Source organism: Saccopteryx leptura, chromosome 7 (genome assembly GCF_036850995.1).
Source record: "Saccopteryx leptura isolate mSacLep1 chromosome 7, mSacLep1_pri_phased_curated, whole genome shotgun sequence".
NCBI classification, from domain to species: Eukaryota; Metazoa; Chordata; class Mammalia; order Chiroptera; family Emballonuridae; genus Saccopteryx; species Saccopteryx leptura.
This window is the reverse complement of record NC_089509.1, coordinates 1,189,636-1,216,152: the sequence shown is the minus strand read 5'-3', so window position 1 is coordinate 1,216,152 and position 26,517 is coordinate 1,189,636. Positions and strand designations below refer to the sequence as shown.

The window sequence follows — 26,517 nt, the reverse complement described above, 5'->3', positions numbered from 1 at the left end:
ACTAGGACCAAAGGGTCTCCAAAAGCTGGACTCAGGCCTCATTAAATATCAGCACATTATGATCTTAGGAGTGCTGAGGAGAAGAAAAGGGACTCTATGAGAAGTCTCCTCTCCTCATGTTGTGCCTCTGCTACAGCAGAGTGCGTCACCCCATCACTCCTGGGAGGGCATGACCAGAACCACAAGCAGCCAACAAGCGCAGGCAGCCCCTCAGCACAAAGGCAGCTTCCACGGATCGCTCACACAAACAGTTTATGATACTTCCTTTGCCACAATGATTCTCAACCTTCACAAATACGTGTGCTGGAGAAGAGAAATATGAGGGGACAAAAGGAGGGAGGAGACAGTGGAAAAGCAAAGGTCAACAGAAGCAGGGTGTTGGGGGAGACACAGATGAGAAGGGAAGGAAGTGCAGATAAAGAAACCGTGGCTCTGGAAGTCCCGGGTTCGATTTCCGGCCAGGGCACACAGGAGAAGCGCCCATCTGCTTCTCCACCCCTCCCTCTCTCCTTCCTCTCTGTCTCTTTCTTCCCCTCCCACAGCCAAGGCTCCATTGAAGCAAAGATGGCCTGGGTGCTGCGGATGGCTCCATGGCCTCTGCCTCAGGCGCCAGACTGGCTCTGGTCGCAACAGAGCGATGCCCCGGATGGGCAGAGCATCGCCCCCTGGTGGGTGTGCTGGGTGGATCCCGGTCGGGCGCATGTGGGAGTCTGTCTGACTGCCTCCCCGTTTCCAGCTTCAGAAAAATACAAAAAAAAAAAAAAAAAAGAAACCGGGGCTCTGAACTAGTTAGTGCTCTTCTACCCTCACTCATTCTCAACAAGGACAGCAGCAGCCCAGTATAGTGAACTGGCAGGAAGATGCTGTCACCCACAAAACAGCTGCCCAGGTACGAGTCACGGTGAAGCCACAGAATGCTTGCAGCATACTCTCAAGAGCACACGGACAAATGTGCTCTACTGAGCTCAGCACAGAAGGATGGTGAGACTCCAAAAGTTGTTTCCATTTCTAACCACATATCAATACGTATTAATCAAATTTATCTCCTAAATAGTCAGTGTCAGGCTTTACCCAGGGAGTCCTCAAATGCACGCTGCTGAGCCACTGACAAGAGGAAAAGAAGCCCTCACCTCTTTCTGTGTCTGTAAATCAGACCCCTATGGCTCTGGCCCATAGCAAAAGCCCTTTTAATAAAAATGGATACCTGTCACAAAGACCAAAATGCTCATCAGGGAGGCAATTACCTGTCGGTCTCTAAGATACCAATGAAGGAGAAGATGATATCCATATCAATTTCTAAGTATTCAAGAGGACCTAACTATCACTAAGTACCAGTTAGCTCATTATCTGGCCTGACCTTGTCTGGTTAAGCAAGCACACACATACACTGTCTTCACTCCACTACTCTGGACAGCTCAAGCCCATGCACAGAGCATGCTTCCTTGGGGATACCTCCCAGATACGCTCTGGTGGGACCAGGCCTACAGAGGCATCCTGTTGCCTTCAATGCTGAACCTGACAGCACGGTGCACTCGGCTGAGTCGTTTCTGTTCAGCAAATCGCCTCTTATGCTTTTCCAATCGGTTTAGGCCCTTTTTAAGAATACCAGGCTAGAGAGGGTGGTTGGAATGGAGAATAAAAAAAGATTACTGAAAAGCAACAAAGATCACTGAGTACTTAAAGAAGTGACAGAGGAAGTGCTGACCCTAAATGTTTCACAACAAAATTACTTAAAACAGTTAAAGAGAAGGGAACACTGCAGAAGTAGGTGAGTTCTGATTCTCATGGTTTTAAAAAACATGACTATCAGAACACTCTAGGCTCCAAGATTTGGTTGAAATAAAGGAGTAAATTTGAAACTTCCTGACTTGATAATGGTGCTTTGGGTCTGAAGTAAAGCTCAACAGCAATGAATGCTCTGGCTCAATAGAAGCACAGAAAACAGCTCTCCTGAAATCAGATAAACCTCAAGAGCTGAGAAGAGTTACTACATATCGAATAAAAGACAAAACAGTAATTTGCACTTGAGATCCACCTTGCCACCCTCTTCTTGCTTACCCTGGACGACTCCATTTCCACGTTCCACTTGGGCCTGACAACATAGTCCTTGTTTGAGGGCATTGGCACCCTTGCACGGGCACAGAATCCAGGATCTCCAGGTCTAAGAGCCCTGAGAATGAGAAGAACATGCTACTACATAGTCAACCAGAGCTGGACCCACAGCACTCAGACCCATGCCTGTTGCAGAGTTCCTCTGCCCTCCCCTCCCTGTTTCAGCTGGCCTTACCACCCACCCTATCACTACTTCCCTTCCAGGGCCAGCTTTCTCCTTGTCTTTAGTGGATACTATCATTTCAGCTACTTAGGTTAAAACTGTGGCTGGTGTCTTCAAATCTAGCCAACTCCTCCCCGACTAAGTCACCTATTCCTGGCAATTTTGCCCCTGCAAAGTCTTCTCTGCCTCCTGCTTCCCCATCACTGTCTCAGGTGGTTAACTGTATCACTGCCTTCAGTTACTCCCCTCCAGCTCTGCCTATGCCACGCCAACATCAGCACTCTAAATCAAATCCGGTTACTTCACGTCCCAGCTCAAAAACTTTCTAGGAGATCACAGAGGAGTGGAAGTTTATCTTGATTTAAAGCTGCTCAAAATTTGGTCCACATCTATATTTCCCATTTTATCTCCCATTATCCCAGGCCCCACACTACTGCCCAATGGCTCCAACCCATTTGCCAATCCAAAGAGACTCTGTCCACGCTTACCCTGCATCTTTGCTTGAGCTCTCTTTTTATTTCTAAGATGTTTTGAGAGCGTGGGCTATTTTTAATTTGATTTTGTGTTCCCAGAGCTTAACACAGAAGTCTAGTACATAGCAAGCAGTAATAAAATCTTCATTGAACAAACTATTTCTCAATCTTCCTGACATCCTCCAGAATACCCAATATATGCGCTATGGATAGTCAGTACATGTTAACCTGGGAATCACCTCCATTGATGTGAACACACATCATTTCATGGCTGTTTCTCAGAGCAGCAAACACACTACAGGCTAAGAAAAAAACAGACATGAAGCCCTTACTTCTCCTCTCCTGTTAGCACCTTCTCCAGGTCTCTTCGAGGGGTCTGACCACCGGTGCTGGAAAAAAGCAATCAATGAAATATTAGGAATGTTAGAAGAAAAAAAGAACAAGTGAAATAAACTCAAAGCATAATTAAGTCCTTTACACGGGAAAACCAATTCCTAATCACCATGTTTCATTGTTGGTGAATGGTAACTGTCACATTTATAACTAATGACTCTGCCACTGTGGATACAACTGCATCTAGTTTATTGATACAAACCAAACCAATATTATTTTTTCTCCTAAGAATTTGGGAATGGAGGTGGCCCAGTAGCACAATGGATAATGTGTCTGTATGTGAATGCAGATCAGAATTTGGAAATGGGACTGAGAAAGACAAAAGTTTTTTCTATTATACAAGTGATGGAACAGGAAAAGCAATCTCCAGGACTGTAGCAGAGGCCTCAGTCCTCCAGATCAAACCTGGAAGGTCTGGGAGGGTGTGGACTCTCACTTCTACACTCCCACATAAAGTGAGAGGGGATCATGAGCTACAGACAAATGAAGCTGAGAGGAAAGACAAAAATCCTTGCATCTCAGCAGGTTTCCTAATGATCCCTATTTACAGGAAAGCTGAGTTACCGCAGCAACACTAACTCCACTCACTCATACCTGTTCCCTCCTACCTGCTCATCCTTCGACGCTGAGGCATTTGCTCTAAGTCTCTCTGCTCCCGCTCTTCTCTCGTCATTCCTTTGTAGTTTGAGGTCAGACCAAATATAGGCCGAGACCATTCATCTGTAACAAGGAAAATCAATGATTTAGTCCACAAAGTTGTATTCTTCCTACAACTTCCTGACATATCCACACCGGTGTCATCCTATTCTAGTCATCCAGACTATTCTTACCTTATACAGGTAGGTTACAAACGAGGCAGGTTCTGTATGTTTGTTTTTTTTCTTTTTTAAGATTTTATTGATTTTAGAGGGAGGAGAAGAGAAAGGAGCGGAAAGCATCAACTTATAGTAGTTAGTTCTCCTTTGTGCTTTGGCTGGGCAAGCCCAGGGTTTCAAACCAGCAATCTCAGATTTCAGGGTCTATGCTTTATCCACTGAGCCACCACAGGCTGTAGGTTTAAGTTGAACAGGTGTATTTATCTATTAAATACAACTTAGATGTCTGTCTTAACACAGTATTTATTTTTACTTTCTGTGTGCATAAATACTTAAATATATTCAAACCTACAGAACCTATCGTTCATAACCTGCAGACTGCCTTACCATTATTTCAGGATCTTTTTTTTTCTTTTCCTTTTTTTTTTTTATTAAGTGGGAGGAAGGGAGGCAGGGACAGACTCATGCTAGTTCCCCGACTGAGATCCACCTGGTAAGCCCTCTATGGGGCTATGTTCTGCCCACTTGGGGCTTGCTCTGTTGCTCGGCAACTGAGCTAATAATAGCGCCTGCAGCAAGGCCATGGAGCCATCCTCAGTGCCTGGGGCCAACTTCTTGGAGCCATTCAAGCCATGGCTGTGGGAAGAAAAGAGAGAAAAAGAGAGAGAGAGAGAGAGAGAGAGAGAGAGAGAGAGAGAGAGAGAAGGGAAGAGAAGCAAGGGGGAAGGGTGTCACTTCTCCTGTGTGCCCTGACAGGGAATTGAACCTGGGACTTCCACAGGCCAGGCCCATGCTTTACCAGAGTCAACCATCCAGGACCAAGATCATTTTCACGATAGGCACAGCGTTAATACCCACACCACAACCAGCTACAGCTGATTCAGAAAATTCAGTATAAAGATCGTTTAAACTTGTAACCACCAGAGTTTTAACAAGAGTCATATTTGATTCACTTTGAGAGTCATCAACAAGCTCTGCTGATACTTAATAAAGACAGTCTAATTTCTACTTTACTGAAAATAGAAAATCTTGAAAATTTTCTACCCACTTAAAAAAAAAGGCCCCTTTGTCAAAATGGCTTAATCTTTAAAAATTACATTTTAATAGTGCAGGTGTAGAATCTTTACTTCATTAAATCTAAGATAGCTGCTAAGATGAACATGAAAAAAGTACTACAGGCCTGCTGCTGCTTAGTCAAGTCCAAAGGTGCTAATACTGTGCTTTTATTTTGAAACACAATGTAGCTTCTGTGCATTTACTACACTATTAAAAACAATAAAAGACCTTTACAGACAGAATATGGGTATTGTCAAACTAATAAGGAAGCAGGGAGTCTTAGGGTGGGTGTTCTGAATACCTTTGGAAACTACCTCTGGATTCAGAATCACTGTGCTAATGAGCCATGAGTGTGATTTTTCCAGGTAAAGGACGTTATCAATGGGAATATTCTGCTTCTCTCAGTCTATGGCAAAAAGAGGGCCAAAAACCACTGCATAAGAACATCAAAAGTTTATTATTAAATAGGTAGTAATTACAGATTATTAGCAAGATCAAAGGTATACTACTTTTCTGGTTTATTAAAAAATTTAGTTTTCCCTAAAAGGTTTTGATACTCTTAAAAGTTCCTTTCCAAAACAGAGCATAGGAAGAGGAGGATGAGAACAATGCTCATTTTTTATTTTTAATACTGAAGGATTTCATGAACAATATGGCAACTGATTAGATGAATTTCAGTTAGAGTCCTTTGATATCATTACATAAGAACACAAAAGGCTTGGAAGACCATTATAAAAGCAACAATAATAGCAGCAGTGTCTAACATTTCCTGAGGACCCGGTTCTAGGCATTGTGCTTTATCTAGCCTCTCTCATTTAATCTTTACAAATATGCAAGGTAAACACATAATTCTCCATTTTACAGAGGCTTAGAGCTTGAACCATGAGCCCAGGGCTATGCAGTAAGGTAGGTGTTGGACCCAGGATTTGAATCAAGTAAAAACAGTAGGGTCTGTATTCTAATGCTTCCCTCACTATATGCTCTTGATCCATAACTAGAAAATGCATCATGTTACTTGCTATATTTAAGATTGGATTGTGTCTGACCAGGCGGTGGTGCAGTGGATAGAGCGTCAGACTGGACGCAAAGGAGCCAGGTTCGAAACCCCAAGGTCACCGGCTTGAGTGTTAAGCACAGCTCACCAGCTTGAACCCAAGGTCACTGGCTTGAGCAAGGGGCCAGTCACTTAGTTTGCTGTAGCCCCCAGGTCAAGGCACATATGAAAAAGCAATCAATGAACAACTAAGGTGCCACAACAAAGAACTGATGCTTCTCATCTTTCTCCCTTCCTGTCTGTCCCTCTCTGCCTGTCTGCCTGTCTGTCTCTCTCACACACACATAAACACAAAAATATTGGATTGCATAGTTCAATATACTGAGAAGAGTTTTAAGTCTAAGAGGGAAAAGCTGGTACTTATAAAAAATTACCAAATTCTTTTCTATTCACTGATTCATTTTAAATGAATAATGGTGTTGATACAGTTAGCTTTTATATACACATTAATACCAAAAAGTGTACATACTGATTAGTTTCCCTGCCATGTCCTTGTTGGACCTTGACTCCTTGGGATGTTTGTAGAGATACATCACTGCCCGTCCGATCCCACTGTGCTTCAGGGTCTCTTGGCTCACACTGGGCAACTGAGAACATAAACACACACACACACGCATTAATCACTTGGAAACTGGCAGTCCTTCCATCTATTCTAGAGGATCCTCAGCCTGGTTCATTCACAATAAAATGAGTAACAAAAAAACCCCTCCATTTTCAGGATCTACAGACACTGAACACAAAGATATTTTGTGTTCACATCAAGAGTTGTGAGTTCAGTATTTCTTCTAAGTCCAAGTAAAACTTAACAGCATGAGGACACAATACAGCTCCCTGTAGGTCGGTTACCAGAAACGAGAACACCTAGCACACAGGAGGTTCCTCGGAAATCCTGTAGAAGTGAAGCAGCTTGCCCAAGGTGACCCAGCCATGGGAAAGTGGCCCAGCTCAGGAGTCCAGTGCAAGTTTACCTGACTCTGACACTGATGCTCTTTTTACTTCAAGTTCTTCCCCAAACACACTGTATTACTGCTGTACTACTCGAAAGATTAACCCCAGCTACTCCGGGATCTATTTCCTTCAATAATACAGGTACATAAAGTTTATCAGGTCTTTTTTTTAAGAGAGGGGAAGAAAAAGGAGGGAAGAGAAAGAGTGATAGATAGATAGATAGATAGATAGATAGATAGATAGAGAGAGAGAGAGAGAAGCATCAACTCGTTCTACTTTAGTTGTACATCCACGGATTGCTTCTCATATGTGCCTTGACCTGGGATCAAGCCAGTGACCCCAGGCTCAAGCTGGCAACCCCAGGACTCAGCAAGTGACCCAGGAATCAAGCTGGCGACCTTGATGCTTTGGGTCGACACTCTATCCACTGAATCACCACTGGTCAGCTGACAGGCCTTCCTTTATACTCATTTTATTTTGGTATGTTCCCTAAAAATATACTGAATAAAGCCCTTATTCTGGCAGGTTATGGCAGAGAAAATGTATAAATGCATGGAAAATACAGAAGCTGCAGTAATATAAAACATACTAGAGCAGTGGTAGTCAACCTGGTCCCTACCGCCCACTAGTGGGCGTTCCAGCTTTCATGGTGGGCAATAGTGGAGCAACCAAAGTATAAATAAATAAATAGATTTAACTACAGTAAGTTGTTTTATAAAGATTTATTCTGCCAAAGTTAGTGAAAATCCGACACAAAGTACTTGGTAAGTAATTATTATTATATGTTTTAACTTGCTGTAACTCTGCTTTATAAATTTTATAAAGTAAAGTTACTTTCCTACTTTCTAAATCACCATTACTGTGGAGCCGGTGGGCAGTTAGAAAATTTTACTATTAACAGAGATACAAAAGTGGGCCGTAGGTATAAAAAGGTTGACTACCCCTGCACTAAATAATTAATGAAGAGCAAACAGATTATCTGCCTTTAACCTCTTGAAGAATCTTCAACAGCTCCTCTCGGATCTTCAGTGCTGGCAAACTCCTGTCTGGTAGAGGTGAGAGCCATTCTTTGATGGCAGACATCACACCACTGTCAATAAATGTTTCTTTAAGGTCCTGCCTGCAAAAATAATTAAAAAAAAAAAAAAGTCAAGTCTATGTATGTTTGGGCTACTATATTTTCCTTTGATTTTCTTATTTAGTGATGTTTTCAAAAATTCTTCCTACAGAGTTACTCATACATTCATTCTTTTTTTTTTTTTTTTTTTTAACAGAGAGAGTCAGAGAGAGGGATAGACAGGGACAGACAGACAGGAACGAAGAGATGAGAAGCATCAATCATTAGTTTTTTGTTGTGCATTGCGACACCTTAGTTGTTCATTGATTGTTACTCATATGTGCCTTGACCATGGGCCTTCAGCAGACAGAGTAACCCCTTGGACCTTGGGTCCAAGCTGGTGACTTTTTGCTCAAACCAGATGAGCCCGCGCTCAAGCTGGTGACCTTGGGGTCTCGAACCTGGGTCCTTGGCATCCCAGTCCAACGCTCTATCCACTGCGCCACCACCTGGTCAGGCACATATATTTATTCTTCACTGAATACCTTATTCACAGGTTTCAAAAGCAGTATGAAAATTAGTCCCTATTTTCAAAGACTTGAAAGGCAAAGATGACTTGTTAAAAACAAAACAAACCCAAATCACACAAGAGTAGGTTAATGCTAATATAAGTGGAACAAACACTAAGATAATGAACTCCAATTATCACAACTACAAAGCCAATGTTTAATCTATTAGAACAGTGATTCTGACACTGTTCAGGTGAAAGAAAACTCAGAACTGCAAGACACCAGGGAGAATACCATTCGCCTATTAGAAAAAATACCAACAAAATACTGATGGTTAAATTCCACTTTATGCACTGTCCTAGAATCAATTATGTTAACAGAAAACATGACAATATTATGCATAAGGAAGTCTGCCACAGATCATTCGGTCTGTTGGGATAAACAAAGGCAGCAATTTTCTAGTAGAAATCCTAGACAATGCTATTAGAGCATTGGTGTGCTAATGCATTTCTCTACAGACATTATAAGTATGCTGTGGCTAGGTTCAAGGAAAAATCAAATTACAGCAAGTGAGCAAAACAATGAGAGATCTTGGTTAACAATGATCTAATCAAAGAAGCGTCATTCCAGAGGGACCAATGACAGTTCATGATATAACAGGCCACATGTGCCTTGCGTAGTGAGTACTTTAGGCTCCAAGAATGTGCTCTGTTCTCACTCATAGTGGCAAAACAGATGTAATTTTTACCAGACAAAAAACTGTCTATAAAGAACAAAATTAGTGGCTTCCAAGTTTTTCTTTCATTAGTATCAGTTTGCTATTAGTTGTTTGCATCAGACATCAAAGTTTAAAAGAAATCTGTGAGACTTAAGTAACATAATATAGAAAATTCTAGTCATTATTATTTTTCTATGAATTGATAAAAAGCAATGGTTCTTTAATATCTCTATCCCAGTTGACTACCACTCCATTAAAAGGAAAAATTTTTTTTCAATAAAATACTTACTTTTTAAGGTGCATAACCACAGTAGGTAATAATGTTAATTTTTTCAGTGCTGGCTTTTTTTGATTATTCAACTGTCTGTCTTCCTATCCAGGAAGAAGATTTTTAAAAAAGAAAGAAAAATGTCATTGTTTAATAACAAGTTACAACCACTGTAAAATAAAGCAGCAATTTCTAAGAAACAATTTTTCCTACAAGAAAGGAAATTAAGTTAGAAGTGGACCTTTAGTAGAGCCCCCAAATTCTGTATCTGTGTCAATCAAACACATAAAACTACTAGAATAGCTTTAACAATTACAAATGGAAACAATCCTAATTTAAAATACTGGCATAACTTTAAAGTTTCAGAGTTCACTTAAGGTACAATATCATACCTGGAAAAATTTGGGTTATCATCAGAAATAACTTTCCTGCTAGGAGGAGTGTATGATAATGGAATGCTATTAAAGAGTTCCAGTATTTACTTGAGGATTTTTTAAGTTATGAAAAATATCAAATTCTACAAACAGTAAAAAAAATATACTTCTGTCATGTATATTCAAACAATTAAACACACCTGGTCAGTCTTATTTTGGCTATTAGTCTAGCTATTTCCACTCACTCAACCTTGAATTAATTCAAAACAAATCCTAGACCCATACCACTGAATGCATAAATACTTTAGCAAGTGTCTCCAAAAGATCAGAACTTGTTTTTAAATGTAATACTTGGTCAATTAAAAATAGGGAAGAATTTTAACACACAATGAGTTAAATGCAATCTCTTAATCAGAGGCAAAACAATGACATAAGTTTATAACATAATAAACATGAGTTAATGATTTTTTTATATGTGAAGGAACATCAAACTTTGTGGTAAACCAGCCAACCTTGAGAGCAAAATCATTCCCCCATAAAAAGGCTCGTTTCACTTAATACTTAGTCTTTTCACTTTTTTCTAAACATGTTACTAAGCAATTACAATTATTTCCGAGCTTAAAATTTAGAACAGTAAATACTTCATTACAAAAAACCAAGTGTTTTGAATATAGTTTAACCCTGAGTAGCACGAATGTTCATGTACGTCCTCGTGCCTTCTGACCATCCAGACTACGATCGATTTATTTTTAAAATGTGTAAGGCAACATTAAAAAAAGGCGAATGTATGTTCTTCTTGTTTCCACAAATTGGTTATCAAACAAACATAATTTTAAGTTAATAAAACTGGAACTGGAACTAATTTCATTTTTTGAAAAACAAAACAAAACAAAAAAACAACAAAAAACCTCAATCCTGGGGGTCAGCGAGCATGAAAAAAACTCACTACTCAAAGGTTAAGCAAGGGTTAAGCTAAAAGACGAATGAACAAGCCACACTAACAGTGCCAGAAAATAGGTGGCGCTGTGGGAGCCGCTCACCTCAGCAGCCTCATTCATCTTGGTGATCATGGCGCTCACCACATCATCTGCATCGCTTATGAAAGTACCACCATCACGATTGCGTCTGCGCTTGCCGCTCATGCTCTTTTTCCGCTGCAACATCATCTCAAAATCCGACAGAAAGTCCATGCTAGGCAGTAACACAAAATCAAGTAATATACTAATACAAACTGCCTTTTAAGTATACATTTCCTTTGACCACAGTTAAGAACCACTAACTTTCTTAACCCCAAGCCAATGGAGTGCTACCTTCTTTTAAAGTACAAATACTTGTAACTTGCTTCTACAAGAGTATGTGATCCTAGAGTTCAAGTTCAACCTCTGTACCACCCCAACTGTTATACACTTAACACTACTGGCCCTAAACTTTTCATACACCATATTAACACTTCACATATCAGCTTGAGAAACAACATTTCAAATTTCAAGTTCTCTTCCAGGGGACACTGCCTTGATTCCATGGTTCAGTTTTTAGCTACACTGCCTTTTGGGAGGAGATAAGAGAAATATTTGATCATTTGGGTATTTTTGTCTTCTATAGCTTAAGTAGAAAAAAAGAAAAATAAACTGCTGCTTCTCAGTGATACAACTAAAATATGATGTGACTGTCAGGACATCTATAGACCTGCTGAGAGCCTCAGACCTTTACAGCTTTGCCCTAAACCACTGAAGAGAAAGATAACTCCTGCTCTGCCACTAACATATGAGATGTGATTTAAGTGATCATTTAATTTTCAAAGAAACTACAAAACTCCGTCAGCATGTCACAAAAATTAAAAAGAAAACTAGTTTTTAAATCATTATTTTGACAACTGTAAGCAGTAGCTAATGAATCACTCCATGTTTGGCACCTTTCAAGATAACATTTTTCTGAACATATTACAACCATCTCAACAAAAGTATGTAAAATACAATCAAGTAATATTTCAAAATTAAGACTTTAGCTTTATTCTCATCAGGACCACCAATCAGCTTTTCTTAGCACATTTTCTGAAGAGCTTACTTGGTGAGATATAAATTTAGAGCCCAGCACCATGGAACCCCACAGATTATGACAGCTGAGCACAGGGCAAATAAAAAGAGCAAATCATTTTTGGACAGCACAGTATATGAGAAGTAGAAGGGAGAAAAATGAACGGACTCCTTCCTATACTTAATCAGAAGCCAAAATAAAAATAAAGTTTGATAGTCTCCCATTTTTATATTCTATTTAAAAAACTTCCTTTTGGCCTGACCAGGTGGTAGCACAGTGGACAGAGTATCAGCCTAAGATGCCGAGGACCCAGGTTCGAAATCTCAAGGTCGCCTGCTTGAATGTGAGATCACAGACATGACCCATGGCCACTGGCTTGAGCCCAAAGGTTGCTGGCTTGAGTAAGGGGTCACTGGTTCAGCTGGAGCCCCGGGTTAAAGCACATATGAGAAAGCATCAATGAACAACTAAGGCACCACAACTATGAATTGATGCTTATCTTTCTCCTTTCCTGTCTGTCCCTCTCTCTTCCACCCTCCTCTCCGCTGCTAAAAAAAAAAAAAAAAATCCCTTTAAATAAAACAGACTTACTGCTTTCCTCTCTTTATGTTATCATCAGAATCTGACTCTTCAGCTTCTTTTACACGTGTTTCACTTTTTTCTTCTTCCAAATCTTCTTGGTTAAAACCCTACAAGCAGGGTAAATTAGCCAGAGTTATCACAACCACATTACAGATTTTCTTCTGTGTAACTGCTCTTAATTTTTGTACTTTAGCTGCAATACATTCATAAAGAACAAAAATTAAACAGGTATCTAAAAGTATATAGCAAAAAGGCCCCCCCCCAATCTAGCCACTGGTGTGATTAGCTCTCTCGTGTCCCTTCTGGACATGACCATTTATGTAAGTACGCGTGCATGTATTACACAGATGGCAGCACAGTGCTATGCACACTGGCACAGTACACTGTTAGGCACTTCCCACAGGTGACAGTCAAGTTGGGAGACCAAATCGTATCAGCACAGAGGAGCCTCATTCTTTGTAAGGCTTTAGATTATTTCATCACATGACTGTAATCATGGTTTGTCTAGACCAGGGGTAGTCAAACCTTTTTATACCTACAGCCCACTTTTGTATCTTTGTTAGTAGTAAAATTTTCTAACCACCCACCAGTTCCACAATAATGGTGATTTAGAAAGTAGGGAAGTAACTTTACTTTATAAAATTTATAAAGCAGAGTTACAGCAAATTAAAAGCATATAATAATAATTACTTACCAAGGGGCCCTGGCCGGTTGGCTCAGCGGTAGAGCGTTGGCCTGGCGTGCGGGGGACCGGGGTTCGATTCCCGGCCAGGGCACATAGGAGAAGCGCCCATTTGCTTCTCCACCCCCCACCCCCCCCTCCTTCCTCTCTGTCTCTCTCTTCCCCTCCCGCAGCTAAGGCTCCATTGGAGCAAAGATGGCCCGGGCACTGGGGATGGCTCCTTGGCCTCTGCCCCAGGCGGTAGAGTGGCTCTGGTCGCGGCAGAGCGACGCCCCAGAGGGGCAGAGCGTCGCCCCTGGTGGGCGTGCTGGGTGGATCCCGGTCGGGCGCATGAGGGAGTCTATCTGACTGTCTCTCCCCGTTTCCAGCTTCAGAAAAATACAAAAAAAAAAAAAAAAAAAATTACCAAGTACTTTATGTCGGATTTTCGCTAAGTTTGGCAGAATAAATCTTTAAAAAACAACTTACTATACCTAAATCTTTTTTTTCAATTTTTTTTTATTTATTCATTTTCGAGAGGGGGGGGAGAGAGAGAGAGAGAGAGAGAGAGAAGAGAGAAAAGAGAAAGGAGGAAGGAGCAGGAAGCTTCAACTCCCATGTGCCTTGACCAGGCGAGCGCAGGGTATTGAACCAGCGACCTCAGCATTCCAGGTCGATGATTTATCCACTGTGCCACCACAGGTCAGGCATAGCTAAATCTTTTTATTTATACTTTGGTTGCTCTGCTACTGCCCACCATGAAAGCTGGAATGCCCACTAGTGGGCAGTAGGGACCAGTTGACTACCACTGTTCTAGACATTTCCCTACTGACATTTAGGTATGTCTCCCATAGAGGTTAGGCCAATGAACTTTCCTTGCAGTAAGACATGAATACACTTGTTTTCTGACCGTCGTAGGTTATCAGACATTGACACTTGCCCACCTCTGGACTGAGAAAAAAGAGCACCTGTGTGGCTTTCTTTGCACTCTCATGTGATAAAGGCTGGGAATTTCTTTCATGTATAAAATCTGTTTCTAATTCTCTGTGAACTCTTAATATCCTCTGATTATTTTTCTATTCCATCTTTGCCTTATTTGTGCAAAAAAAACCCTCCTTACAAATTAAGAAAATGAGCTCTTTGTGATAGGAAGTATACAATCCTTAATTTGTACAGTTTGCTTTTGTTTATGGTAATGTTTTCCAGGCATAATTTTTTTTTAATGTAATTGAAATAGTCAATCTTTTCTGTATAGTTTCTAACTTTTTATGTCTTATTTAGAAAGACCTTCCCAGTGGTTGTTGGGAAATATGTTTTCCTCACTGAAATGAGCCTGTAACAAAGCTCACATTAACTTTCCAAACTCAGGAAACATTTCTTATTCTTGTGAAATGTTGTTTCACTGAGTAGGCGCTCCGTGAGTGCCATGTCCACACAGCCTCTAGCAGACAGGCTCTCAAATATCTGCTGAGTAACTTCTTCCTTTCTTTTCTCCCTCTTTTCTTGCTTTTTATTGAATTGATTAGCTTTTATTATTCCATTTCCCCCCTCCATTCATCTTTTTAGTGATCATTTTAAAGATTACAATGGGTACCCTAATTTATCAAAGTCCATTGTACTTTCACAAACACCTGCAAAGGCCTGTGAACACTTCAATTCCAAGTCATTCCCAATTTGTTACTGCAGTCATGTCGTTTAACTCTGCATGTATTTCAAGCCACACCAGATGTGACTTTGTTTTTTCTAGACTATGCTCATTTAAACCTATCCCCATAGTTTTGTTGCTTTTTCTCTCCTGTATGCCTGACCTTCCATTTGAGATTTTCATTCTGCCTTTAGAATGTCCTTATATTGCTAAGATGAAATGAGGGAATATTCATTCCTGAAAAGTGATTTTGCTGAGTATAACAGAATTCTAAGTTTCCAGGTATTGGATTCTATTGTTTCTGTTGAGAAGTCAGCTGTCAGTGTTAATTGTTGCCTCTTTTCCTGAATGTAATTCCCCGCCTCTGGCTGAATTTAAAATGTCCCTATTTTACTATATCTTCATGTGATATCCGTGCTCCTCTCATGACAAGGACATTTTGCTAATTAAGTGCTGTAACTACTGTGACTCTCTTTAGCACTATAACGTGCTTTTGGTTGTCTCTTAATGTGATCCCTACCCCCTTAATTCAATTTTGCCTGTCATTCTCCCTGTATGCCTTTTCAGACCCTATTATTTCATGTTCTGAATCCCTGTGTTCTAGAGTGCCTTATTAAACACATCCTCATTGTTTATCTCTTATTGGAATTACCAACTGAAGAACCAGTGCCATAAAAACAAACAAAACAAGCAGAGTCACAAAGGAAGAACTGTTGAGACTTACTGTAAATTCTTCCTCCTCTTCATCACCAGATTCTCCAAATATGTCTGCAATGAGATTTCTAGATGGGAGGGAAATATAAAAACTGTTCATCTCTTTCTTCTCATCTGCACAGGAACCTAAATTTTTTTCTAATAGGGTATAATTTATATACAGTAAAATGTGCCATTCTTCTATCCATTTTAATGGGTTTTGGCACAAGTGCACATTTAATTAACCACACCCTGATTAAGATATAGAACAATGCCATCTCCCCAGGAAGCTCACTCAGGTCCTTTCTCATTAGTTCCCCACATCAACATCCATCCTAGAGCCAATCACTATTCTGATTTCTATCACCAGATCAGTGTTACCTGTTCCTAAACTTCACATAAGTGGGAATAGACCACTTGTTTTGACTTTGTGAAAGTAGTCTTTTTGAGATTCATCCACGTTGCAGTATGTTTCAAAGGTTAGGACCTAACTGCTGAACCACCCAATGTCATGCAATTAGACAGGAGAGTATTACAACTCAACACAAAATGTTAAAACAAGCTGAAAAAAACAGGGACAAACTGCTTCCTACCAACTTACATGAACCTCTGAAAACGCATGTCATGTCACTTACTCTTCTTCATTCCCTGACTCACTGTCACTCCCAAACAGATCCTTCTCTTCATTTTTCTTGTCGGATAGCTCCTTCCCTGCTCCTTCATCACTGTCGGATGCTGCAGTCTTCCCCCTCCCACCTGATTTGTCTGACGCAACATCACTGTCCGAGTCCTCTGCATCTGAGACAACACGACTCTTCTTTGCTGCTGCAGAAAAAGAAATCATCATTAACTTTACTCCGTCATACTCACTGAATGACTAAGAGCAACAGGTACTTAATGGCAGTATAGACAAAAATCAAAGGCTTCCTGACACAGTTTAGAATTAAAAAAATAACTATAAGATTCATTCAGAGTCACCTTATAATTATTTGTTATGGTTTAGGAAAAAGTCACCAAAAGACAAAGAATGAAGTCATTAATCTAAAAATGGGCATCACAACGTCAACAACTACCTTTCCCTTCGGGGAAAATAAGACATAATCAGAGCACCTTTCTATGTCACTTAGTAACAGCAGAATTAAAACGGCGAGATATTCCTTAGTGGACTCCCCATGTCCTTGACGGTCATTGGTTAGTCTGGGATTTCTCATCTCCCTTAGTAACTGGCATGTGTAGGGCTCTTCCTTCTTCTCCTATAACAATGTCCAGGTTACAAGGAGTATGTCTTTTCCAAAAAACATTAACTTTTATAAAAAATTTAAAAAAAAATCAGATAGCAAAGATGAAAATACCCTGTAGCTCCAGAGTCTAAATAAAGAGGCGTGTCACAGGAGAGCTCTGTCACTGGCCAGCATCTAGGGTCCCACAGCTAACTCTGGTTAAAACTTGAGATAAACAAAGTTCTTTAATATATTACCCTTTTCAGTAAAAATACTAAATCTTTCATTTCCCACTGAAATTCAGTCTAGTTTATCATTTTGAGGCAGTTAGAACTTAAGAAATGCTGCTAGCACAACTCAAAAGAAATTTAGTATTAAGATTTTTCAATGAAAATCTGGAAAACCAGTGTCCTGGTGATACTTCAGAACTTCAAGTTGAATAAGAGTATAGATCTAACATTCCAGAAAAGGACACCTGGCTTTACACTTACTAGCTGAGACAGTGAGTGAAGCTATGGATAAATAGCCCAAAATAACTCCTTACATGCTTTCTCTTCTTCACTATCCGAAAGGACAGCAGCTTTTCGCTTCACTGCTTTCTCCTCCTTCCCCTCCTTTTCTTCATCTTCGTCACTGTCAATTTTTGGCCTTTTAGGTTCCTCCTCCTCGCTGTCAGAACTGTGAAACCTCTTCCTGTCTACATGGCTGTCTGAATTGAAGACGTTATTCTGCATCTCTGTCTCCTCCCCCTTGTTCTCCCCATCACTGTCATCATCTGACTCCAGCTTCTGTTGGTGTCTGGAGGCCTCCTCAGTGTCCGAATCACTGGCTGGTTCCTTCTGAGGCTCCTCGCTCTCAGAGTCACTGACTCGGGGTTTGGGAAGCTGCTCATTTTCAGAGTCACTGGCCTGGTTCCTTGGGGGGTCCTCACTCTCTGAGTCACTAATACGAGGTCTGGGAAGCTCCTCATTTTCAGAATCGCTGGCCTGGTTCTTTGGAGGGTCCTCACTCTCTGAGTCACTAATACGGGGTTTGGGAAGTTCCTCATTTTCAGAGTCACTGGCCTGAGTCCTCTGAGGCTCCTCACTTTCCGAGTCAGTGATCTGAGGTTTAGGAAGCTCCTCGCTTTCTGAATCACTAACTTGAGTTTTGGGAAGCTCCTCACTCTCAGAGTCACTGGCTTGGTGCCTTGGAGGCTCCTCACTCTCTGAGTCACTGGCAGGGCCTTTTGGGAGCTCTTCAGTCTCTGAATCACTGGCAGGATGCTTTGTAACATCTTCATTTTCTGAATCACTTGCATGCCCATTGAGAAGCTCATTTTCAGAGTCACTAGCAGGTAATCTCTTGGCCTCCTCACTCTCAGAGTCACTCCCAGGGTGACTAACACCCTCATTTTCAGAGTCACTTGCAGGAGGACCTGCATGTCCTTCAGATTCAGAGTCGCTGTCCTTCTGCCTCTGAAGCTCCTCACTTTCAGAGTCACTAGCATTAAGATTTGAGGGGTCATCATTCTCAGAGTCCGTCGCAGGATGTCTTTTGTTGAGGCCATCTTCTCGATCACTAGGTTCATTCTGAAAAATAAAGGGAAAAGAAATGAGGGAAGCGCAAAAAAAATTGTAGTAATACACATTCTTAAATGTAGAATTCTTGCCCTATACCTATATAGAAAAACTCCACCTTAAAGAAGGTCAGCTTCTTTTTTTTTTTTAAAGCAATTGGTTGACTTTATTTTTATTTATTTATTTATTTATTTATTCATTTTTAGAGAGGAGAGAGAGGAGAGACAGAGAGAGAGAAGGAGGGAGGAGCCAGAAGCATCAACTCCCATATGTGCCTTGACCAGGCAAGCCCAGGGTTTCGATCCGGCGACCTCAGGGTCAGCTTCAGTATTTGTGAAATGGCTAACATGGTTTAGATCCCAAAATGCGGAAAAGATAAGCAGCTTTCACCAACACAAATTTATAAAGCATACCCCGATTACTCTAATAATTTAAAGAGCTAAAAAGAAAGAAAGCCTAACTTTCACCATCATATTCTTCAAAGAAATACAAACAAACATGTATCCAAGTTTGTTTACAAGGTTAAAATTATTTTAAGGAAAAGAAATATAAAACTTTAAAAGGCTCAAGGCATATTCTCCCAAGAGAATTTATACAAACAAGGAGAGGTGTGATTAACATTATATTAAGTACCTCATCAGAGCCAGATACCACGTTAGTCTCTTAAGTTCATGGTAAGAAAACTGAGGCTTGGAGTAGTCTTGATCATACATCTAAGTAATCCAGGTAGCAGTTGAAGTTTTAGGGAAAACATGACTAATCTAACCATACAGACATAGGATGTTATTTGGAAGTAATCTGAAAATATATGCAAACTTGGTATATGCATTTTGTAGCTATGTTTTTAAAAATACTGAAGAAAATATACAAAATTAAACATCCAAAGACACCAAATAACAAAGTGTTTTAGGATCTGGGGAGTATTTTCCCCATCTAGCGTCTGACTTTCAATAACGGTGATAACATTGTGGTTTAAAAAGTGAAAGTATTGCTGTTAAGAATGTATTAAGCCTATTGAGTAAATATTTCTCTTTAGAATACATGACTGATATCACATGAACTTACCACACAGATCAATTTCCAAGGAACAATGAGCTTTTACTAATGCATATACCCACCAATTGTGCTATAAAATAAGCGACAAGAGAATCCAGTGACTAAATACACAGCATAAAATGTTTTCACAATGCTGTGCTGAAAATGGTCCTCCCACCCCCTTAGGACCTGTTGCCTAATGAGGAGCCAACCAAATATAACACTATTAGGAAGGTATGCATGATTATTTTGAAAGCCTAAAGGAAGTGATCTACATGAGACTGAATGATAAGAGGTTTGTAACAGCAAGTATGTGCATTAGTCTGTGATAACCGAGTTAAGAAGTTACTAGAGGCCCTGGCTGGTTGGCTCAGCGGTAGAGCGTCGACATGGCGTGCAGGGGACCCAGGTTCAATTCCCGGCCAGGGCACATAGGAGAAGCGCCCATTTGCTTCTCCACCCCACCCCCCTCCTTCCTCTCTGTCTCTCTCTTCCCCTCCCGCAGTCAAGGCTCCATTGGAGCAAAGATGGCCCGGGCGCTGGGGATGGCTCCTTGGCCTCTGCCCCAGGCGCTAGAGTGGCTCTGGTCGCGGCAGAGCGACGCCCCAGAGGGGCAGAGCATCGCCTCTGGTGGGCATGCCGGGTGGATCCCGGTTGGGGGCATGCAGGAGTCTGTCTGACTGTCTCTCCCTGTTTCCAGCTTCAGAAAAATACCAAAAAAAAAAAAAAAAGAAGTTACTAGATCTCTGACATAGGAAGGAGAGACATTACAGATACCAGCAGAGGCAACTGAAGCAGGAGGAAAAGCAAAATTGTAACTGGCTTTGGAATGCTGTCTGTGACATATCTCTTAACACTATGTGTGTGGCTCTATTTTAGCTGCAAACAACAGAAACCACTTCTTCCAGAAAAAGGAACAATCTTACCATAATCAAAGTGGGATGAATGACTAAAGGAAGGGTAGGAATACCAAGACAGCTTAGAGAGCTTAGAAAAGGGAACTCAAAGATCTTTCCACTAGCACCCTAGAAATGAGTCAGCAAACCATGCTCAATTTCAGTGTCTAGGATCTAAAACTTAAATTCCTGAGAGAGAGAACTCAACTGGCCACAGCAATATTAGATGCCATAAGACACAGTGATTCAATGGGTTATAGCCAGAGCAAGGGCACAGCACTGGGAGCCACGCCACAGAGAAAAAAAACCAATACTAGCTATTCCAGATTTCCTAACATATGATGTATGCATCCCAAAACAAGCAGCCATTACAAGGACATTATATAGGATAATGACTACAAAAAACTTATGAATTCCATCAATTTTAAGGAGTTTTATAAAAACCGGAGTTATCTATCCACTATTTGTGACAAGGTGGGGAAAAAAAGGTAAGAAATTACTGCAATAAGTACTATTTGTGGGGGTGGAGGAGGGAATAGGAGGATAAGTGGTGATGGACACAGACTTGACTTAGCAAGGTGAACACACAATACTATATACAGAGATGTGTTGTAGAATTGTGCACCTAAAACCTGTATAATTTTGTTAACTAGTTATCACCTCAATAAATTCAGCAAAAAGGGGGGAAAAGTGCTATTCAATAGACTCAAGTTAGAGAATGCACTTAGGCAATGACATCACAAGATTTGGGAAAGGAGTATATTTGAAATTAAACAAGCGCACAAGTTATCAAAACAATATTAAAAAAATTTAGATTGGTTTTAGACTGAAATTAGTTTAAAATCTTTAAAAAATCCAAAGTATGTTTTTTAAAGTCAGATACAATATAACTCAGTGGTAGAAACTGCCATTTTCTTAATAATGTAAAAAATACCCCAATTGTAACTGTCAGAGAAATTGAGCACTCTGGGGGTCCTCAGAGACTTTAGAACTGCCTATAACACATCACACCTCTCCTTCCTATGATCATTCACACTGTGGCTATAAATAACTACTAGTTACCTAATGAACAATCTAGTCGTTTATCTCAGAATACACGCGTATTGCAATAATCACCCTCCTAACAAATCAGGACAACGAACATACACAGGGATAACTGACTTTTTTTTTTTTTTTTTTTTTTTTTTTTAAAGAGACAGAGTCAGAGAGAGGGATAAACAGGGACAGACAGACAGGAACAGAGAGATGAGAAGTGTCAATCATCAGTTTTTCGTTGTGACACCTTAGTTGTTTATTGATTGCTTTCTCATATGTGCCTTGACCGCGGGCCTTCAGCAGACCAAGTAACCCCTTGCTCAGCCAGCAACCTTGAGTCCAAGCTGGTGAGCTTTGCTCAAACCAGATGAGCCTGCGCTCAAGCTGGCAACCTCGGGGTCTCGAACCTGGGTCCTAGGCATCCCAGTCCAATGCCCTATCCACTGCGCCACCACCTGGTCTGGCAGGAATAACTGACATTTTAAAATTACAAAGTATAAGCCCTGGCCGGTTCGCTCAGCGGTGGAGTGTCAGCCCAGCGAGTTGTATTTCCTTGGTTTGATTCTCGGTCAGGGCACACAAGAGAAGTGACCATCTGCTCTTCCACCCTTCCCTCTCTTGCTTTTCTCTCTTCTCCTCCTCTCCTGCAGCCATGGCTTGACTGGAGGGAGGTGGGCCAAGGCGCTGAGGATGGCTCCATGGCCTTTGCTTCAGGCACTCAAAAAAAAAAAAAAAAAAAAAAAAAAATGGCTCCAGCTGCAACGGAGCAAGGGCCCCAGATGGGAAGAGCACTGCTCCCTAGTGGGTTGCGGTGTGGATCCCAGTCTTGGCACATGTGGGAGTCTGTCTCTGCTTCCCCTCATCTCACTAAATAATAAAAATAAATTTAAAAAATTACAAAGTATAATAATAAACTGTCTTAAAGCAAATATCAACTTGTAAATTTCACAGTATATGACTGTCCAGTAGAAATCCCTGTAAAGAACCAAGCAACTCAGAACACTTGTTTGTTCCTTACCCATTAACACAGCCAAACACAAAACTGTTGAACTTCCTACCTTTATCAATTAGTAAATACTTACCAATGAATACCAAGTCACACGGATGATTCTCTAAGGAAATATCTATAGGAGCACTTTCAAAAACGTTTCATTGGACCTTAGTTCCAGAAGATATATTAGAAATCATTTTAGAGTTTGTCGATATTCATCAGATTAATTAGCACATGAAAGAATGTAAGAAATCCAGCAAGAAATCAATGCCTAATCTGGTGTAGCTTTTTGAGTGCTGCAAAGCTTTGACTTTGAGGAACTCTATTTTATAGCAAGCATAGAGATGATAAAATGAGGATATACACCAGTGTCCTCTGTCAAGATAGTTCACTTTAAAATCAGACCATCAGCTCTCCTGATGAGTACTGGAGAAAATAATTGTACAAAAGGGTGAGTTTTTTTTGTTTTGTGTGAGAGAGACAGAGAGAGAGAGAGAGAGAGCTAGGAAGGGAGAGGGATGAGAAGCATCGATTCTTCATTGCGGCACCCTAGTTGTTCATTGATTGCTTTCTCATATGTGCCTTGACTGAGGGGCTACAGTAGAGTGAGTGATCCCTTGCTCAAGCCAGCGACCTTCGGCTCAAGCTAGCGATGTTGGGGTTTTGAACCTGGGTCCTCCGTGTCCCAGTACAACGCTCTATCCACTGCGCCATCGCCTGGATAAGGCGTCAGTCATAAGGGTGAGTTTATAATGATGAAGCAAACTCTTGACACCTCCTTAGACTCACTCCTGCCTTTTCGCCACATCAATCCCATACAGAGCCACTGGTTCCTAAACTTCGAATGAGAGTCAACTGAGGGGTTTGATGATAAACACACAGATTTTTGTGTTTCTCATCTCCAGATATTAATCCAGGAAGTTTGGGGAAGTGCTCAAAGAACATGCATTTTTCAAATAATTCTGACTGCACTCCAGACAATGGAACCTCTACTGACTTCACTGTGACCTCCATGCCTTTACAGATGCTATTCTTTCTGCCTAGAGCACCTTTCCCCAATCTTATTGTTTCTGTGTCTCAAAACTGGACAAAAATACTGCCTTTTTGAAGCCTCTTCCATCTTTCTCTCTCTTCAGTAGCATGGACTTTATGTAACATAACATGACAGTTAAGAACATGGACTTTAGAGTCAGAATGACCCGGGGTCCAAATCCCACCCAGCTCAGCCACTTTCTACTATCTACTTCAGTGTCCTCAATCTGATGGAGTTAAGAGTAGTACCTATATCTTACATAAAGCAGCCCAGCACCTGTGAGCATTCAATAAATGTTATTAACCATTTATAACAAAATACCTTATAATTTACAAAACACACACCCTTTAAGATTCAAAACAAAAACACACTCATAGAAAACAAAGACAAAGGGCTGGTTATTAGAAGGGAAGGGTGGGGGGAGGAGCAGAAGGGAAATACAGTCAATGATAATGTGATTAAATTTGTACAGTGACAGAAGATTATGAGAATTAGTGAAGTGATCACATTTTAAGATATAAAAATGTCACACCACAATATTGTATATCTGCAACTAACATAAGTAATATAATATTGTACGTCAAAACACAAAATAACAAGAGAACAGACTCAGACTTACCTGTGAAGGCTGAGCTGGTTAGCCATTCCCTCCCTTATATCCCCATATTGAATACTTGGTTCCTTTCTTTTTTATTTTTTAATTAATTAATTTTCTTTTCTTTTTTTACAGAGACAGAGAGAGAGTCAGAGAGAGGGATAGACAGGGACAGACAGACAGGAACGGAGAGATGAGACGCATCAATCATTAGTTTTTCATTGCACGTTGTGACACCTTAGCTGTTCATTGATTGCTTTCTCATATGTGCCTTGACCGCGGGCCTTCAGCAGACCGAGTGACCCCTTGCTCGAGCCAATGACCTTGGGTCCAAGCTGGTGAGCTTTTGCTCAAACCAGATGAGCCCACGCTCAAGCTGGCAACCTTGGAGTCTCGAACCTGGCTCCTTCCGCATCCCAGTTCAACGCTCTATCCACTGCACCACCACCTGGTCAGACTTTTTCTTTTTTTTTTTTAAACGAGAGGAAGGGAGATAGACAGATTCCCACATGCATCCTGACTGGGATCCACCAGGCAACCCCGTCTGGGGCTGATGCTCACAACTGAGCTATTTTTAGTGCCTGAGGAGGGGGCTCCACGGAGCCATCCTCAGCATCCAGGTCAACGCCCTCAAATCAATCAAGCCATGGCTGCAGGAGAGGAGGAGAGAGAGAGAGAGAGGGAGAAAGAGAGATGAGGGCATGGAGGAAAGGAGAAGCAGATAGTCGCTTCTCCTGCGTGCCCTGACTGGGAATCAAACCTATAACTTCCACATGCCAGGTTGATGCTCTACTACTGAGCCAACCAGCCAAGGTCTGTTGTTTCCTTATGCTTACCATGTCCTGCTTGTTCATTTTTGTGTCCTCCACCTAAGAGAGACTCTGAACCCTCACTAATGGGGGCATTTGTGAATGTAAGGAGTCATCTTTGGCTGTAAGTGACCGCAGTGGGTATGTTACTAACATTTCACTTCATGCTTGGAACCAAAATACTAACTTTCCTGCATTATACACGGCTGCCCCCACATGCCCACAGCTGGTTTTCCACATGTCTTGTTCAGGAAAGCAGCACTAGAGTGCTCCCTGTACAGGGGCGGTCACAAACAGAATCTACACATAGGTAGGCTAGTGGGATGAAAGTACTCAAAGGGCCCAATACAGATTGTGGTAATAGACAAGTGAAGCACTCTGGATCCTTCTGGGACTTCCGCTGGGGAATACAGAGTTTGACAGCCTCGAAAGTTCCAATGACCAGTCCCCAGTGAAACTGGTTAAATATATTTAAAAAACAACCTTTGAAAGCCTCTGGAAATGGTCCAATAAGCAACGAGCAAATGAATAAGCATCTTTCCAGGAAGATCTACAAACATTTGGCAAGAGAAGCAAGATTCTGGGTATTTGAACCAAAACTACGCCCCACTCCAACCTCATTTTCAGTGGAAGAGACTCCACTCCAAGCTGCTGCAGCCAAAGACACAGGGCACCCCGTTCCTCCTGCTCCCATGTGGAGGGCTTTCTTTCCAGAAAGAGGTCACCAGCCTCTCTCATCCTGCCTCCAACTACCTACTGTGAAGGTTTTGGGCAAGTGGAAATGAGAGGTGGGGGATCCCATCTTCTCCGTCCTCAACTGTGGAAACAGGCTCTAGTGCAGTAAATGGAAAATCCCCTACCGCCCTCGTATCAACTTATGAGACAGTGGTTCTGTGCCAGAAGAGATAAGCCAAGAGCACTAGAGGCAGCCATCCAGTCCCCACCCGCTCTGAGAGAGAGCTCAGCTTTAAGAGCTGGGTTTCACCCAGAGAGAAGTTTTCCATCTTCCTCCACCACCAGCTCAAGAGCACTGGCTCAAAGACCTTGCCTAGAAAAAGCAGGCAGTAAATCGGATAGTTCCTAATAGCTCCACAAAGAAACAAACTTCACTTGTAACAAGCCTGGGGAATTTCAGGCTAAGGCATTTTCAAGAATACTGGAAGATGTGGTGGAAGGCACTAGGAAGAAGAATCAAGACAATTTACTGTAGCCTTTGTAAAAACTGTTTTAGCAAATGTTCTTGTATAGATAGATATGATTTGCAGGAGAAGCAGAGAGTAAGGCAGCTGCAAAAAACCATACTGGGGGCCATGGCCGGTTGGCTCAGTGGTAGAGCATCGGCCTGGCGTGCAGGAGTCCCGGGTTCGATTCCCCGCCAGGGCACATAGGAGAAGTGCCCATCTGCTTCTCCACCCCTCCCCCTCTCCTTCCTCTGTCTCTCTCTTCCCCTCCCGCAGCCAAGGCTCTACTGCAGCAAAGTTGGCACTGGGGGCTGAGGATGGCTCTGTGGCCTCTGCCTCGGGCGCTAGAATGGCTCTGGTTGCAATAGAGCGACGCCCCAGATGGGCAGAGCATCGCCCCCTGGTGGGCGTGCCAGGTGGAGCCCAGTCGGGCGCATGCGGGAGTCTGTCTGCCTCCTCATTTCCAACTTCAGAAAAATACAAAAAAACACAAAAAAACACCATACTGGGGTCAAAACAAATATCAAACACACACCTCAGAAATGATGTATTATGTTAAAGGAGCCAGAATCTGACGGGATTAGCTTGTTGATAAAACTTTTGCTACA

At 41.5% G+C, this 26,517-nt stretch overlaps 1 protein-coding gene across 5 annotated transcripts in view; it reads right to left on the bottom strand.

The window, feature by feature from the left end:
• The window catches only part of IWS1 (interacts with SUPT6H, CTD assembly factor 1), a 46,620-nt gene that overhangs the window by 3,300 nt on the left and 16,803 nt on the right, over positions 1-26,517 (bottom strand). For 2 of the 5 annotated variants that reach the window (XM_066345403.1, XM_066345406.1), the window contains exons 3-14: positions 17,320-18,346; positions 16,191-16,380; positions 15,587-15,644; positions 12,566-12,663; positions 10,981-11,131; positions 9,588-9,670; positions 8,005-8,134; positions 6,536-6,653; positions 3,750-3,861; positions 3,081-3,137; positions 2,059-2,170; positions 1,472-1,610 (exon numbers count right to left, since the gene is read on the bottom strand). In XM_066345403.1, the coding sequence (XP_066201500.1) occupies positions 1,482-1,610; positions 2,059-2,170; positions 3,081-3,137; positions 3,750-3,861; positions 6,536-6,653; positions 8,005-8,134; positions 9,588-9,670; positions 10,981-11,131; positions 12,566-12,663; positions 15,587-15,644; positions 16,191-16,380; positions 17,320-18,346 (2,265 nt within the window). In that variant the 3' untranslated portion in view covers positions 1,472-1,481. Of the gene's footprint in view, positions 1-1,471; positions 1,611-2,058; positions 2,171-3,080; positions 3,138-3,749; positions 3,862-6,535; positions 6,654-8,004; positions 8,135-9,587; positions 9,671-10,980; positions 11,132-12,565; positions 12,664-15,586; positions 15,645-16,190; positions 16,381-17,319; positions 18,347-26,517 lie in introns of those variants that run through there. The other 3 variants (XM_066345401.1, XM_066345402.1, XM_066345404.1) reach the window with 2 other exon arrangements.